Genomic DNA, 17,521 nt, shown 5'->3' on the forward strand with positions numbered 1-17,521 from the left:
TAGAGACCTCATTTTGTTTGTTTTCAGACTTCATCTTTTAAGATATTTTTTACCTCTCCATTTGATCTTCAACTCATTTTCCCCCTTTTCCAGCTTGGTGTTATTTGCAAATCTGGTAAATACATGACTTCATCTGCCACTCATAATGACTGATACCAAACCTAAGACAGCTGCCTGTAATGCTCAGTTTTTTTTATCTTCACTTCTGAGAATGAACCTTTGGCACTACTCTGAGTAGTTTTTCAGGTATTTCTGTATCCACTCCCTGGTATTTTCCTCCAGACTGTGTTTTCTTAGCTTACGTACAAGAAAGTGAGAAGAAATACTGTGGAAAACTTCAGAGAAATCAAGATGTGAAACAAAATCCATTGTCTTACTACTGAAGAAAAAGAGATTGGTTTGATACCAATTACTCTGAACAGATCCAGTCAGGCAGCCACTCATTTTCATGTGATCTTCTCTCTGCTCACCAATAGTTTGGTTTTATTTGTTTCTAGGAACCTTAGCTAAGCTGATAGATGTCTAATTACCTATCTCCTCATCCTCTGCCTTCTGTAGAGACATGAAATGTAATTTTCTTGTTCCAGTATTCCACACCTTATCCCTGTACTTTAACCCTGGGCTGCCAATAACTGCTAACAGCCCTGAGATTTCATCAGTTGAGGATGGAATGCCAATTTCAAAGCCTCTGTCTTATCTAGGTATCCTCTAATCTCTTCCTTAGTCTCATGTCATTAATTTTATCAGTTCCTGTACCTCTGGTTAGAATCCAGTCTGGTTGACTCCTTTTCTAGTTGATTTTTCCTACATCCTTTGGGAAAAAAAATTACTGAATTCAACAGCCTTGTTAGCAATATCATGCTTTTTCCAAGCATGTCTCTCTGTTACCACCTTCTGGAGGCCTCTGTTGCTAAAGGTAATTTCTTTACCTGCTCACACAGACAGCAAGCTGCGTGGCCCTTATCTTCCTGACAGCCTGACAGGAATCAAGAATCTTGATTTGTCTATCTGAGTTATTAACTTCTCTACTACAATGGAAGCCACAGTTCCTTTTATTTCCGACCTAGCACCTTCTCCTTCAGTATGGATTTCAGATGCTCATCTCTGAGGTAGCCTTCCTGCTGATTTCAGAAACCAAATACTTTCAGGTATTATGACAGCAGACCAGATTACCTTCTTCAGAGCACTTGGAAAAGTTGCATGTAAACTGCAAGCAACTCAGCCCTGGCTGCAAGCCTGTTCTGTTCCTACTGTTCTTCTGGAGGGCACAGATGCAGTCAGCCTTTTCATGGTTTTCTCCTTGGTGACCTTATGACTCTTAGAGTGACAGCTGCAGAGGCAGGAGCAGGAAATCTCAGTGGAAGTTAGGTGGTAGGACTGTAAAAAAATTAAATTATAAAATCCTTCCCAACAGTTGGGAATTAATGTTCTCATCTCAGAGAATTGCATGATGTGGTGGTTGTTAATAACCTAAAGGAGGTTTGACTCCACTGTATTGCAGCAAAAGAATGGTCAATATTTGTTTGCATTTTTATGCAGGATGGTGGAGGAGGAAGGCATGCTGCAGCATGCAGGTCATGGAGCACAAGTGCTTTTGAAGGTAACAGCCATGTTCAGGGTGATGAGGGGAGCTCCCTGAAGGCTGCCGCTCTTGCTGACTTCTCCCATAGTCCAAGGAGAGGCTGAGCCAGAGCTACAGCCTCGGGAGGAGAGTTACTGTGGCTGAGCACTGTGCCTAGCACTGTGTTCCCAAGTCTGGCTCAGACCCTTGCCCCTTCCTGCCCTACAAAGGCCTTATGGTGATGGTTTTGTGCTAACTCTACACAGTAGTTTCCTTTTTAAATTACCTGCCTTCGAACTTCAGTCCATTTCCACTTGCAACCTGCTGTTAAGCTATGGTGAAGAGGGGCTGGCAAGTTGTGCTCTGGTTGCTTATGCCTCCTTTGCCATATGTTCATTCTCTTTTACCTAACCCTACTCTATTTGGCATCTCCTCATGTGGAAATAGTCCCAAGCCTTAGTTGTTTCTATTGCTAGTGTTTGGACCTTTGAACATTTTCAGTCTCCTTCTAGGATGTGGACCAGGTTTTTGAGCCTTATTAAGGGTTAAGCATCAAATGCCTTTGAAAAATTGCATATTAATTCATTATGCAAAGTTTTATCCATCATTGGAGTAGGGATGGCAATGTGCATCTTTGAGAAGTTCCTGAAGATTAATGAACTGTGTTTGTAAAGAGCTTTAAGAGCTTTGCATGGTGTGGTACTTCTTGAAGTGCAGATTACTGAACACTGTTTAAAGAGATAACTAGCAAGCTGGATGATACCATATGCACTAGTAATTGCATATGCAAATTCAGCAGGCTTCATTACAGGATCCACTGGCACTCACTTGTGAGCTCTGCAATACTTTACTGTAACAGCATGCTTTTATTTGAGGTAAAAGATAATAAAAGAATCCAAAATTATTTTGAGGATATCTGTAGCAAGATACTTACTTTGAAACAGTCAATTAACCAGCATTTGAATTTTGTATCAGACCTGCCATCTTGTACCATAAAAAAGTTAGAAGTCAATAGGTGCTTCTAGCTGAAAAGAAGTTTCTGGCAGAACTTTCTGTTCTGAAAGAAGATGCCAAACAAAAAAGGGTAGAATACAAAACCAGCTGATTTTATTCATTTAGTAAAGCGTAAAATAAAACCCTAGTTTGGTTTAATTCCCTGTATTCTGGCATGTAACAGAAGAGCAGATAAGGGTCTCTTACATATAGTCTGTGGTGTCCTCATGGGCTCTAGAGATTTGTCAGGGAAGATAAAGGAAGAAGGCACCACAGGGCTCTGCCTCAACACTCAGTTTGTGGCAGAGGCTGGCATGGAAGCCTGCACTCAGGGAACACAGCAAGCAATGCACATTTGGGTGTTTCATTTTCAGGCTACGTGCAGATCTAAGGTGCAGCCCTTATGCATGGGCCTGTTCCAAGGATGGTTCTGCAATGGTAGAGAAGAGCTTGCTCAGCCATCTGCAGCATGAAAGATTTTCAGCAGAAGCAAAACCTCAGTCAAGGTCAATAAGAACCAGACACCAGACAATAAGTTAAGAAAGAACTGACTAGAAACATAAAAAAGACAGGAAGGACAGGAAGTAAAACGTGTCAGGAATTGTTAAGTACCATGAAGTTCTGGGGATTGTGAGGGAAAGTGGCTAAATGATGCAGAAGAGCAAGTGAAGTGATCTTGAGTTAAGCCAAGAAGGTTAATTCAAAGGTACAGATGAGATGTTTTGGCTGGAAATGGGATATTCTGGCACAGTAGCTGTAACGAATATTGTGATGACAAATTTCTGCTGCAGACAAAACCATTCTAAACAGGAAAGGTCACATCAGCGACGTACCAACCCCTTTCTTTACTGCAATCAGTCTGCATTATTTGCAAACTAACTTCCCAGCCAAAGGGAGAAAAGAAAGAATGGCCTATTTTAAGTGTTTGAAAAGCTTATAATGGTTGCAGCTTTACAGTTCCACTAATTCATGAGAAAGGATCAGATGCAAGTTGAGTGGCAGCTGGTGACAGCTCTTCAATTTAAACATTTCCTATTAAGCCATGCAGCACCATTATACAGAAGTAGAAACAGTGGGTAAAGTTTAAATCTGTATGTTAGCACATCACTTTTTTGGTTTGTTTATATTGAGAGTGTCTGCTTTCCACTTTGGGATTATTTGTTCTCCCAACTATTTCAAGTTTAATGGCTTCTTCCAACCCTGGACAGTGCAGTATTCCAGAGATAGCATTCTTTGTAAATCTTGTCACTCATTTCACTCACTGAAAACTGATATACTTAGATTCAGGAAATTACTAATGAAGCTAGATAGCAATTCCATTTTGAAAAACCTGAAGCCATTTAAAAGTGAAGACCCCTTTTTAGACAAAGGTGCTGTCTTCCAAAGTGGGTTATTTCTGAGTTGTCTGAGTTGAGAGACTTCAGACTTGCATTTCAGAAGCAGTGAAGACACCCACCTCAAGATGCCTGTTGCTGCAAAAGCTGACTTTCAGTGAAGTTGTTATATCAACAGCAGGGCTTGTCTCCTATAATTCAGGGAGTAGCTGTATGAATAGCATAACTCTGAGTCTAAATCATTAGACATTGCCCTATATCTTGGGCTCAGTGACCATAGTCAGTTTGGACAGAAGGCAAAACTGGCTTTGGCTGCAAAAAGTGTAGATGCACAGCTTGAACTGGAAAGAAGGAACGTCTGTGTAACTCACAAGGGGAAAAGGGATTCTGGGCTGAGATTCCCTTAATGCTGTGAGGGGAGTGGTGGAGGTAGATTGAGAATTTAAATGGGTAAGATCTAAACAGCAGACAATTTGAGGAGGTAAACTGGAGGCACTATCACAGTAAGAATTTAGAAGGAACTCTCAGGTAAGAAGACCTGCTAGAGAAGAATCTGGTTGGGGAGCCAGACAGCATCACCTTGCAGAGATGGATGGATGGAAAACTCACTATGCGAGGAAACTGAAGGGAAAGCAGGGGACCTGCTGGGGTGGGCATGGGGAGATATGTGTCACCCCAGCAGTTAAAGACTCCATAAGTACAAGACTACAGTGGCCTCAGAAGATGTTTGATTTCTGAAATTGGCTGCTGGGAGCCCTATAGCATCTTTGTGAATACGTGCTGTGTGACACAATGCAAAGCTACATAAACTGTAAAAGCTGGCTCTCTGAAAGGTAGAACATAGTACAATTACATTCACTAGCAGAACTTTAATTTAGTGCCCTGCACAAATGCTTCAGAAGCAAACTTACTCTTTCTTCCCCATGCAGCTGTGTGTCTTTCATTGCACAGCAAGATGTTGCCTCCTTAATTTCCAGGTCTTCTTACAGAGAGATCAACGTACTTTAATGATCAAAAGTGTATTTGCCTTTTTTGTCTTGAGACTTTTCCCTCATTTTCTGGTTTTATTATACCATCCTGCTGCAGACTCATACCCTTAAAAAGTCCAGATGCTGGCAATTAGAAGTGGTTTGATAAGGGAGAATGTCAGACAAGTTGAAGGATGCAGGGCACTCACAAGCAGGATGACTTTCTGCTACGCTACTGTTGATTGTCAGAGGTTACTAGTAAAGGAATACAATGCTGCAGCTAAAGGTTTGTATCCAACTGAAATCAGGGGAATTGCAAATTATTCCACTTAATGTGTTTGACAGTCTGTGGCTGAGTTTGCACTCCATTTCCAATTTCACGGCTAGATCATTAAGATTACTCGAACATCTCTCTGTGGTGAAGAGCGTAATTAAATTAAAATAGTCTCTCAAATGCAAGTTGAGTGCAAATATTAAAATTAACTAATGAATTTGGTTTGTGTTTTCAGGAAGACATTGTGCATAGTATAATTGGTCCCATGAAAGTCTTGAGTTTTGTTTTTTTTTTCTTTAAATGCAATTTTGAACAAATTATTAACAAAGCTCCTGTGTGTTTTTAGCTCTCACACCGCTGGCAATGAGTCAACTGGGGTCGTGCAGAAGCCAGTGCAGGTCCTGTGCAGAAGCTGCTGAAGTAATTTGTCAGCTGTCATATGTTCCAGATACATGTTTTAGACATTCAGCTAAGGTTTAGCGAGTTTTAAACTGACCATAACATGTTGTAGAATGGGGACTCCTCAAGCTAGTTCTCACATCTGATGTGATGTAATCAGGCTTGGTTACAAGTGTAGGTTGGGACAAAAAAAAACTTTCATTTCCACTGATGCTTTTACTTCTTCTAGAGTAGATATTCCAGAAAGCCTTCCTAAAATTACTGCCCCATTTTTCCCAATTAATTTCCTGTTTTATTGTAGCCTAACAAAGAGTTTGTCACTTTTGAAATTTTCTAAGTAACATTTTCCAGTGCATATTAAAAGTAACCCCAAAAAAAACAACCAAAGAAAAAACAACGCAAACCACTTCCTTTCAACTCAGGCCAAGGGTTTTAGATTAATCCCTAGCTGAGCTGGGGGTTTGCATTTTAGCTGGTAAAATGCAAAATCTCTTCCCTGCATAGCCCTGATAGCCGCTGCCTGGTTGGTTTTCCCACACATCTCATAGCTTTTCTCTCTCAGAGGCAAAGGGACTTCTGGCACTTTCAAGGTCCTATAAACTTGGTGTGACTGGTCCACATTCCCTCATAGTGAAGTGGTGAGACAGGGCTAGTTGGAAGATACAGCTCCACTTTTGCTGTAGCCTTTGTGATTGCAGCTGCCTTTCCTGTCTTTTCTAGACCCTATGTAGGGTAACTGCAGAGACTTCTGTGACCATGCCATTAGGATAACAGGTACAAACTGTGACACAGGAAGTTCCACTTCAACATAAGGAAAAACTTCTTTACTGTGAGGGTGCTGGAGCCCTGGAGCAGGCTGATCAAAGAGGCTGTGAAGTCTTCCTTCTTTGTAGACTCTCAAAACCTACCTGGACATTGTGTTCCTGTGTGGCCTGTCCTAGGTCATCCTGCTTTGGCAAGGGGGTTGGACTAAATGATCTACACCAGTCCCTTCCATCCCCTAATATTCCATGATTCTATACTCCTTTGACCAAAGGAGTTTTGCTTGCACTGTGATCATTACTAAGTGGGCAGCCTATGATTCCACATGAACAAAAACCCCAAACCACACTTCTGTCTTTGACTTGAGGAAGAATGTGAATATTGAGAGCTCTTGAGCTGATGGGATTCCGCTTCCAAGAAAAAGCCAAACATCAACTTATAAAACAAATAATTCCTCAAGCAGCTACTTGGCTTTCTCTCATTATCAGGTTTTTACTAAAAATACTTCTAACAATAGCAACTAACAGAAAATTGATCCCATTCAAGATTTTGTATTTTAAAAGCATGGTACAGACAATGTAATTCAGTTCAGTTAGAATCATAGAATGGTTTTGGTTGCAAGGAACCTCCAAAGGTCACCTAGACCAACACCCCTGCAGTCAGCAGGGACATCCTCCACTACATCAGGTTGCTCAAAGCCTTGTCAGGCCTGACCTTGAATATCTCTGGGGCTGGGACCCCCACTACCTTCCTGGGCAACCTGTTGCAGTGTTCCACCACCCTCATGGGAAAAAACTTATTCATAACATCCAACCTAAATCTGCTCTTCTCTAATTTCAAACCATTGCCTCTTGTCCTATCACTCCAGGCCTTTGTAAACAGTCCCTTTGCAGCCTTCTTGCAGGCCCCCATCAGGTACTGGAAGGCTGCTCTTAGTTCTCCCTGGGCCTTCTTTTCAGTTGTTCCTTATCTCTGAAGATTAGTCTTAATTTGGGGAAGTGCATATCAGCAGCACAGACCTGAAAAATCCTAGGAACCCACTCAATTAATGAATACATTGTTCTATTTTCCCAGTGAAAGTCTGGCTTTTACCCAGATACATTAGGCTTAAGTTTTCTTCTATGGTGTGGACAAAACATCTGTTGTTTCAAATGACAATTTGCTCTAAGTTCTGGTTCCTGTCATTCCTTGTAAGTAAATTACTCATTAGTCCAAGAATTAATTTAAACAAAGAAGTGGTTCTTAGTATAAAACTGTTTCTAGTCACTCATCATGCCGTGATCATGCAATATTGGTAACAAAATCTATCCTAAGTGAAGAAAAAAATCTGAAAACTTGGATTTTAGACTTGATGTTTGTTTAGCCATGTGTTAAATTTGTGTAGCATGAACACAAAAAGCTGGGATTATGAAAGCAGGCAAGAAAATTCATCCATGTCAGTTCCATGTATTTTAATGAGTCTAGTTAGCTTGGCAGGCTTTAAGTGCCTGTTTGTAGAGTACTCAGAGGATTTGGTTGTCACTGCTATAAGCACTATAAATTAGCACTCACTGGAAGTTTGCTCCTTAGCTGGATTTTATGCAAGACTTCAGCCATTTGGCTGCAGTCTTTTAGGTTTGTGAGGTTTGTTGCTCTTTGGTGCTAGAGTACATATTTAAAAATGGTAGTGGTGCTTTCTAAGATCAGTGGAGGAATACAGCAGTTGCACACCACTGTTGCTGTTGCCTTTTAGTTGAGGATGAAGAAGCTCATCCTGAAATGTGAAGGAGAAATGGTCAATGCTGGACGTGTTCTAATACCTGATTTGGGAGCAGTACTGCGTGTTCTCCCTTCCTGCTCTGTTGTCCATACCCAGAGAGTCTGGTAATGGCTTCATTATTTGACCCAGTGGTATTCCTTGTAAGTGTTTAAAAGATGCAGTGATATGATACTGAAGGACATGGTTTAGCACCAGGCTTGATAGACTTAGATAATGGTTGGACTTGATGATCTTAAAGGTCTTTTCCAATCAAAACAATTTCATGGTATTAGAAGCAGAAGGAATTACTACTTGTAAATCGCTGGCTGTTTGCTCAGATACAAGTATCTGAGAAATCATCTTCATAAATTATTATCACCCAGTACCCAAAGAAACAGGCAGTGTTAAACAACCTAACTTATTTGTAATGCAGAGAACATATGGTGCCTCTTTCTGGATCCAAATTTCCTAACAGCCTCATTTGTAAATCAGCTTTCTGTGTATTCACACATTCTGAGTAATTTGGCTCACAGACCTAAGAAAACGCAGTCATCAAGCTGTGAATCGGTTCCCACATTTTGATGCTTCATTTCCAGGGAAAGTATCATGTCTGAGTGCCTTAAGGGGAAAGAGCTGCTGAAGCACATAAATACATCGCTAATAAACACTGCTTCTTAGAAGTGGGTCTGTGTCTTGATGGAGTTTTGCTGTGAGCACTAGTGGTTTCTGAAGAAAGCAAAGCTAAAGGGGACAGCTTCTGCAGTGATTCCTGTTTGGAGTGGTTACACATGAGCAGAGTGTGTATGAATAAAAATAACAAATGCTCATCTGACTTTCCAACTGGGGGAACTGCACATGCCATCCCAAGATGGCTCTGAGAGCATCCAATCTATGCACAGCTGGACAGATAGATTCAGCTACTATTACTGATGGCAGCTTTGGGGAGCTGTGGATCTCTTAATATAATAATACACTGACGTGATGTGCTGTCATAATCTATTACGACTCTAATGTCTTCTCCCCTGTGCTCTCTGTATGTCTGAGATGACTTGGTTTCAGAGCTGGACTGTGATGAAGAGGAAAGCATTACACTGGGGCTGGAAGGAGTTGATGAATTCAGCTGTGAAACTGGTGTTGAATTTTTTGTTGAAATATTTATGCAGCAGAATGGTTAAACTAATTCATAAATTTGACACCTTTAAATAACTAGCTTTAGACAAAAAAACCCCAACAAACACCTACTGAAGTGGCATACATGCAACACATTTTATCTGATCCTATTTTAGAAGTTAGAGTAGTTCACAAATAGTAAGAGTTGTTTCTAGGCAGGTGCTAAGGAAACCATAAGACAGATTTGCAAGGTCTGAAGAGAAAACTCCTATCCCAAGAACTGGAGTAGTGCTCTAGTTCAGGGCTGAAATTCCCTCTTTGTGAATTGAGATTTGAGCATGTGTTCCCCTTTCCCAGGAAAACATATCTCACCCCAAGAGGTACTCTGGTCTAGATTTCTTCCAGCATCTTTGGCTGGGGCTCATAATGTAAACCAGAGAGCAACCTTGATCTCTGTTGGCAAGAGCACTCCACGGATAACTGTGCTCAGAAACCTGAGGCACAGGAAAGCTTTAGAAACTTGTGTTTGTGTGTTCTTGATGAACTTTGGGTTCCCTGGTCCCTCAGCTTTGGAGCTGAGCTCCAGGAAAGGCTTCATGGTGGTGAATGCCTGTCATAAGGAAGTGCCCAATTCCTTGCATTACAGGATCAGTCCTCTGCCATTGCCACCACCTTCTGCTGCCTACAGAGTGTAGCCACTGAAAAGCCCCTCGAATGAGCCTCTGCACTGGAAGGGCTGGCCTGTGCTCAGGTTGGGAGTTTCTCTGAGTACCACGTACTAAAGTATTAAGCAGCATTTAAGAGCTTAATCCTGCTTCTTGTGTTCAGTAAGCTGATAGTTTAAAATGCTTTGCATTGGGGTTTTGCTGTCATTTGAGCTATTTAGCTGAAAGCCTATGATTACAGAATGATAATGTTTTGACACAGTGACAAAAGTCAGGAAATTCACCATTAGTGGTGGCGTTTCTCCCTCTCTTGCCTTTACTGCCTGACAGCTTTAGTGTAGGCAGTAATTGAGTAGAAATGACAATAGCAATTAATTTATACCTTTCTGCTTCGGTACACATTTTAGTATTGATTCAAAGGAGAGTGTCCATTAAGAAAATAAATATTTGTGCGTGTGATCTGTGATTAAAAATTCATACAGTTTGAAAAATCTACTGTGAATACCAACGTCACTGTAAGCCTGACCAGGACTTTCAATCTGCTTTGCAGGTTTTACCGTCACTAATATCACAAATCCCTTCTCTTTTCTTTCCTGGTTTCCATGCCTTCCTTGTTGCAGTAATTAGTAAGAAAACAAAAGCTTAGATAATGCTCTTTACACAATTACTATCAATTGGTTGGATAGGCTATTTTTGCATTGATTTTTCTCCCCAAGAAGCCATTATGTCTTTTGTCCATGGTTCATTACTCTTTGTGATTAGCTGAGTGGAAAAAGAAAGAGAAAATGCTGATTTATGTTACAGGAATGACAGCCTCCTATTTCTGGGTGCTCCATATCTGTGGTTTTAAGCCTGATTTATTAATTAATAAGCAGAATTTCTCTGCATCTTTGATCATTGACACTATCACAGGGAATACTGAATATTTAAAAGTTGTTGCAGTTAATCTCTATCACACGTGTTGGATCAGAAGTCAAAACATCACCTTACAAGAACTATGCTCAGTGATTACAGACAGCAGATGCTGAATTCCCAGCTTGGAATGAATGTACTGTTGCTCAAAAGTGGCAGGTTTAGCACCAACTTGAATTTATCAAGTGTCAAGATAGAATATGAAATGTCTCCTAAAATAGCTGCTGAAGACACTCAAACAAAATAATTCTTAAAAAATTATCCATGTTAATAGCTAGGCCTGCAATGAATAACCTCATTTTCTCAAGTCCTGGACCTTTCAGAGTTTCTAGCAAGTTCAGTACCTCTGAAAGTTAGATGTCTGTAAGTTTCTGCCTGGTAGCAAAACAGAGTGACTGTTGGCCCTTGCTAGAAAGGAACCACAGTTAGAGGAAGGAGTGGCTTTATTTGGGGCTGCAATTAGGGGGAAAAAATAATCCCCTCACAACAACAAAAAAGGCCAACCCCAATCCTCAGCTCCAGACAGCAACACGCACCAATGCAGGGGTGAGGACTCCGTACACAAGCTCCCATTCTAATGGGACTGCTTCTATGTGGAGACAGCCCTCTCCATAGCAGGACCCTTTTTGAATTGGGCAGTAGCTAGCTGCTTAATTAGAATAGAATAGAAGATGCTATAAATGAAGCATAGCCAGAGCTCTCCAAGCAACAAAGGAACTTTGGGCCTTGAGGTGCCAGCTAACCTCTGGGGACATCAAGCTGATCAGCTTCTAGCAAGCCTTGGCCCTTGGTGCTTGATGGGGGCAGCTTTTACCTGCCAGAGTAGGCATTAGCTTCACAGGACTGTCAGCATCATTACTTCCTTCCAGCTCACGCATAGCAGGTGAATTTGAAGAGGAATCTGTGTTTGTAGTAGAGGAGCAGTTATTACCTTCAAAACCCCTCTCCTTTTCAGTATTTATGTTTGTGGTGTAGAAAAGTATTGTTTCAAAGGAACCTACTCTACCCGTTGATATGTCACAAGCCCTGCTGAAATGAAAAGGTGCTGTGTGTGCACATTGACAGGAGCTTGGGGTTGTGGAAGCTGGAGTTTCCTTGTGAGAAGGGAGAGCAGAGCATCTCTGCCTTCACAGAGAGGCAGGGGTTCTGCCTGAAAGCAAAGCAGTGTGGCTGTCAGCCTCTGCTTGCAAGAACCATGGCTGGAGGAAGGAGTGGCTAATTAGAGACTGAGTGCTGCTCACCAGCTGCCTTAGCTCTTCACCTCAGCCCTGGCTCTGTCTATCTTCAGCTTCAATAGAAGCACCTGTGCCGATGAGCAAACCTCTCAAAACTCAGCCCACCTGCCTGTAGCTTATTTGCAGCTGTTTCCATTAAGCATGTGCTAGATGTTCCAGGTTATTAAACGACTGTGTGGCAGTGTGCCTCAGTGTGAGGTGGTGTGGGGGTATAGGAGTTTCTCTGCTGAATGCTAGAGTTATGTTTACTAATGTAGTGTTAGTTTTATTATTGTGTTCCATTTGTTATGCAACATTGCCACTTGGAGAAAATATGTGTTGTGTGAAACGTGGCCTCTTGTTAGGAGTGGCTCTTGCAGCTAGGTGAGTGCTTGAGCTGAGTGCTAATGCAGGGAAAGCTGGATACGAGGCGAGAAAAGAGAAGACTCAAAGGGCTAAGTGCAATGTCATGCCAGCCTGGCACCCTTGAATGACTTGGAGGAATGCTCAGATGCAGTAGAGCTGTTTCAGGTATGTTTGTCTTATTCCCAAGACCTTTATTTAGTAATCTTTTTATTTTTCTGTATGTCATTAAACTAAAGATTTTTCATGTGTGAGTTTTAAAACCTTTTTAAGTGTACTGAGTGCTTCCAAACTCTTCTCTTTTTTTGCATAGTGCTTTTTCTTTACTAGCTTATGTAGTTGGAAATAGGCTTGCCAATTGTTTTAGTCTGGCAGAAATTTGGGGTTGTGTGCCAGAGAGCTTGTGGGACTGCACAGGTAGATGAGGCTTGCAGAAAACAGGAGTGCCCAAGCTGAACTAAATGCCTTGCTTATTTTCTATGCCCTCCTAGACTTCAGTCTGGCACAAAATCCTGGTGGCTTTTGGACATTACTTAAGAATAAAAATTGCTTGTCCCAGGCTCTGGAGTTCTTTTAAACTTACATGTTTTAAAGATTGAGTTCTTGATTCAAACTATTCTCAGTTCTAAAAAGGAACCAAGAGGGCTTTGAAAAGTCAGCTTGTACATTTATTAATAGCAAGGAATCAGTGTTCCCATTGCTTTGTTTTATTGGAGACAGATGCAGTGTGTCAAGGAGTTAGGTGTGGTTTATGAGTTGGAGCTTACAGGCATGGCATGGCTGTATGGGGAGCTTGGCAGAAATTTCAGAAGCAAATTCTATGAGCAGGTGGGATTTCCTGCTGTCATTCACCATTTTACAGGGTGGAGGGGTGGTGTTGTCCAGTACCTGGAAATGCAGATTAAAAGGGAGTGTTCAAGTTGCAGAGAGCCCGATGTCATCCATTGTTTTGAGACAATAGAGTCACGCCTGGCCTAAATAGATAGGGTGATGTTTTTTGTAGCCCTTAATATTTCTGGAGGAGAGCTGCTGGCCTGACAGAATGGCATAACAATGAAAAGAGAGAACTTCTTTATTTTACACCCAAGGCCAATAGCAGACACTGCACTGGAGCTTCACCTCTGTGCACACCTCACTCTGCATGCCTCCTCTTGTGATGTGCAGAGGCTGCCCACCCCCTCCAAAGGCTTGTTTATCCATCTTCTTGTTGTGACTTCCATGCACCCACATTTGCCCAGGTAACCTTTTATTTCCAATTAGTTAAAAAAAACCCAAACTTTTCTCCTCTCCAAGTGGAATCCAGCAGCCAAAGAAATAAAGGTGTTATTTGCACCCTAACAAAAGCAAACACTTCTACAAAGAAAATTCTGATGAGCATCTAGTCCAGGTGTGCTCTTTCCACCTGTCTTACCCCCAAACCAATTCTGTTAGCATCTGAGAAGGGAAAAAGCAATGAGTGAGGCTGAGACCAGGAACAGATGTGGGGAGGCGAGGAGCAGAACTGGCAGGAGCACCATGGAGCAAATCACCTCTCTCTGCTCCTCCCATTCCAGTTGGGGAGCAGGAACTGGCTGTTCATCAGGGGTAAACAGGACCCCTGGGCCATCACCAAGTATCCTGCCTAGCACTGGGCCACAAGCATAGCGCACGAATAGAGTCAGTCCTGAGCTCTGAGGGCAGCTGCATAGCAGGGAGCTGCAGGAGGTGTGATGTCTTCTCCATTCCTCCCAAATTTGCCTTTTCTTCCCCTGTTAGCAGGGACTGCAGCTCTGTGCACACCTCTGGTGATTGTCTTGTCTCCTAACTGCTTTCACTTCTGAATGCTCCTCCTTGAGAGGATGTCAGAGCTTCACCATTGTGGGTCCTTCACACCTGTGAAAACAGACAAGCTGTCCCGTGTGCATGTGACTTGTTTAATGATCCCCAAAGCAGATGTTTCAACACCTACAATATTTTATTTTCTTGGACCAATATTTTTCCTCACTCAGAACTGCCTCATTCATCAGCAACACATGGCTGCTGGTAAAGTGACATGTGGCAGCTCTTTCATGGGCGGGTTAGGACACAAAATTAAAAAACTGTATCTTGCAGAGCAGTGTCATGGGAATGTGAGCAGCCAGAAAGTAATTACTTGGAATGTCATCAGGATATCAGCTGTCTGGGAAAAGCAGCCTCTACGAGACTGGGGAGTTTAGAGATACTCAGGTTTTCTGCTAAGCTAGAAGATAAATTTGTATGTCTCTGCTGGGTTAATAGGGTGAATTGACTCTCCATGGGGTCAGACAGGTACCAGGACTGCAAAGCAGGGAGCAAGAGTGTGAGGACAGCAGGTGAGAAGGGAAGAAAGAGTCCTTTCTAGCAGGGTTTGTTAGTGTACCTGTGAACCTCCCTCAAATACTGACTGGAATTGAGTTGCTTAAAAGCAGAGTTAATTGAATCCACAGGGTGAGATGGAGGAGTGTCTGCACTTGCAGGAAAAAGACTTTTCAGTTTTCTGTAGAACTGGTACAGGAAGAAGTGGATGTATTACCTACCTCTGACTCTACATCAGCAACTCATTTGTCATAGAGCAAGGGAGAATGTGAGTAATGAAGTTTATGGAGTATATTTTCTTCTCAACGTGCTATTCACATTAATGGGGAGTGCACTGGGAGTGAAGAGAATGCCCCCCCCCCCTTGTGTGCTTAATGACAGAGCTCCCAGGTCACTGCTAAATCTACCTGCTGTATGTGCTGCTCTATACAATGCTTCTACACTGTAATTTACAAAGGGGTAAATTATATTGCTGACCTTAATTAATTGCTTTTAGCCAAGCAATATCATAGCCAAAAGTGAACTACAACAAAATGACCTGAGACTGATTTTTCACTCTCTAAACACAGAGTTACAGAGTATTCTTTCCTATTAAAAGTGTAGTCACTCAGGATGTGGTCTTTAGAAGACCACAGAAACTAGCTTTGGGCCACTTGTTTTCTGCTTAAGGTGTAATCCTTGGTCACTGCTGGGGAGTTTCAGCAGGAGCAGAAACAAACTCTTGGAGTTGTCTTTTCCATACCAAATAAGGCTTTTTTTATTCCTTTGGCATTTCTGTAAAGGAGGAAAATGGAAGTGAGGAGAGAGAGCATGAACATTATATGGTGGTGCAAGCACTGTTCCTTAATTTGGGAAAGCTATGCACCTAAGTATATGTTAGTCCTCTCTAGATCTCCTAAATCCCTGTGTGCTTCTCTTGGCCATTCATGCCTGAGGAGAACAGCTGTCCACAATGGAGAAAGGCTCATTGGAAAGAGCAGACAGTTTTAGAAAGCCCTATGAAAGGACCTGATTCACAGCACTGACCATGGCTTGGCTATGTAATGAGTTTAGAGCATGTCCTGGTGGAACTGTTCATGAAAGGGTGGGTTTGGGACACAGGGACCATGTTAGTTGGTTCTAGTAGCAGTGAACAGATAGTGGTGGGTTGCAGTACCACCAGTGCCAGCACATACTCCAAGGCAGATTCCTAGTGCAGGGCAGTCCTTGGAGGAAAGCCAGCTCCTGTTTCCAAAGCATTTAAATCTGCATTGTTGTGGCTTCTTCTTACAGGGAGTGTGGAATGACTTTTTGGTATTTTGAATTTGCTTTCAAATCACTCCCATTCTACAGATGAAAAGAAGAATTCCTGGGGAAATGTTAGCATGCAGACAGAGGCTTCAGGCTGTGAAATGAAAGCAGGGACGTGTAAAGGGTGATAAGGGAAACAGACTGCCATGATGAAATGGTCCACAGGAATAAGTGTCTGCTAAACCTTCTTTCTCAAGTGAAAGAAAAAGAATCGAATTTATGGAAAGACTGACATTTTCTTGGTTAGGAAGAGTTCCTTGCGTCTTGTTGGGTGGAAGGAGAAGTAAAGATTCTTTAATAAGTAAAAGAATTTCATAAACCATTTGCAGAATGTGTAAACAGATGCATGCAGATAACAGACAGCAGTACTGTGCAGTGGTAGGTGAACAATACAATGGAGAGGGTTCTTGAGTGGATGCGAACGGAAGAGGTACATGGTCTTAGTGGCCATGTGATGTGTTAAAGAGAAGGGGATTTTAAGTGAGAGGTTTAGCTAAATAAGACCTCTTAAAATGGGAGTGGACCCCAAATGCATTGAAGTTTGTTAGTTCTAGTAGACAGAATATTCACTTTTGCTGGCCCAGGGCATGAGATAAAAGATATATTTGCCTTTGTTGAGGACTTTAAAGCCCTAAAGAAACCGGTGTTATTTTTGGAGCTGAGATATTCCCTTACACTGTAAAGAAATAAGTGTCCTACATTTGTTTCATGAGCCCTTGTCCAGAAGCATGGTAAAACAGAGCTATGGTTTTCTTCTTTGATGCTGCTCAAGGACCAGATGAAGTCTTTGAGCTTATGGCAGATGTGGGTCAAGCCTGGGCTTGGCTTGTGTCCCAAATGTTGTTCAGGTGGGAAGAACCCCATCACGGGTCTGGGGGTTTACCCATGCCAGCAGTTGATGGGACAGAAGCTGGCTGGAGACTGCTAGGGCAGCATAACCTATGGAGGAAGTATTCACTTGAAAGAAGTCGGAGTTCTCATCAGTGCTTATTTAAAAGCTTAACTGTTGTTGTAGTTATCTCTTAAAACACCATAAAGAAGCCAGTGTTTTAGTAGTGTTTATTTTTATCCAGGGACCTGACAAAATGCCATTCTCAGCAAATATGTCTTTTTTTTCTCTTTGTTGTTTAAGGTTCTTGTAGCATCTGACTGCTTTAAATAACAAGTTAAGCATCTTGGCATCTGCCAGGAAAAGTGCTCAGGATTTATTCCCCTCCTTTCTTTTTTTCTAAACTTGATGTCTGGTTTGGTTTTGCCCATTGTTTCATCAACATTTTGTGCTGGAGTCACATTTTGCATGTTTTAATAGAGGAACTAGCAATTATATTCACTTGGTAAGGTGCTCCAATTATTAGAGCCCCTAAGGTAAGGGACAGGGATAAATGGGTGTTTGCCACCTCTTGTCTTCTGACTGCCTTGCTATCATGAACTGACAATGCTGTGAATATCCAGATGGATCTCTGAGTTGTCTGTATTTACTTATACTTACAAGATGCTGCCAACTGAAAGAAACCACGTGGTTTCAGTCATAAGGAAATGAATGGTTTCTTAATTCATTATTTAATTAAAGAATCTAGATGGTGCAGAGAACAGAAAACTCTTCTTAATGTATTGTCTCTAGGGGG

At 41.9% G+C, this 17,521-nt stretch overlaps 1 protein-coding gene across 7 annotated transcripts in view; it reads left to right on the forward strand.

Annotated features, from left to right (window-relative positions):
• Positions 1-17,521, forward strand: part of KCNIP1 (potassium voltage-gated channel interacting protein 1) — a 410,482-nt gene that overhangs the window by 304,480 nt on the left and 88,481 nt on the right. Inside the window, exon 1 of one of the 7 annotated variants that reach the window (XM_068158721.1) lies at positions 12,173-12,461. The exons of the other annotated variants lie outside the window; for them this stretch is intronic. Coding sequence (XP_068014822.1) covers positions 12,434-12,461 — 28 coding nt within the window. The 5' untranslated portion in view covers positions 12,173-12,433. Of the gene's footprint in view, positions 1-12,172; positions 12,462-17,521 lie in introns of those variants that run through there. 7 annotated transcript variants of the gene reach the window in all.

The sequence above is a fragment of the Melanerpes formicivorus genome, unplaced genomic scaffold, assembly GCF_026170545.1.
Source record: "Melanerpes formicivorus ecotype bairdi unplaced genomic scaffold, bMelFor1.0.p_v2 SCAF_2, whole genome shotgun sequence".
NCBI lineage: Eukaryota > Metazoa > Chordata > Aves > Piciformes > Picidae > Melanerpes > Melanerpes formicivorus.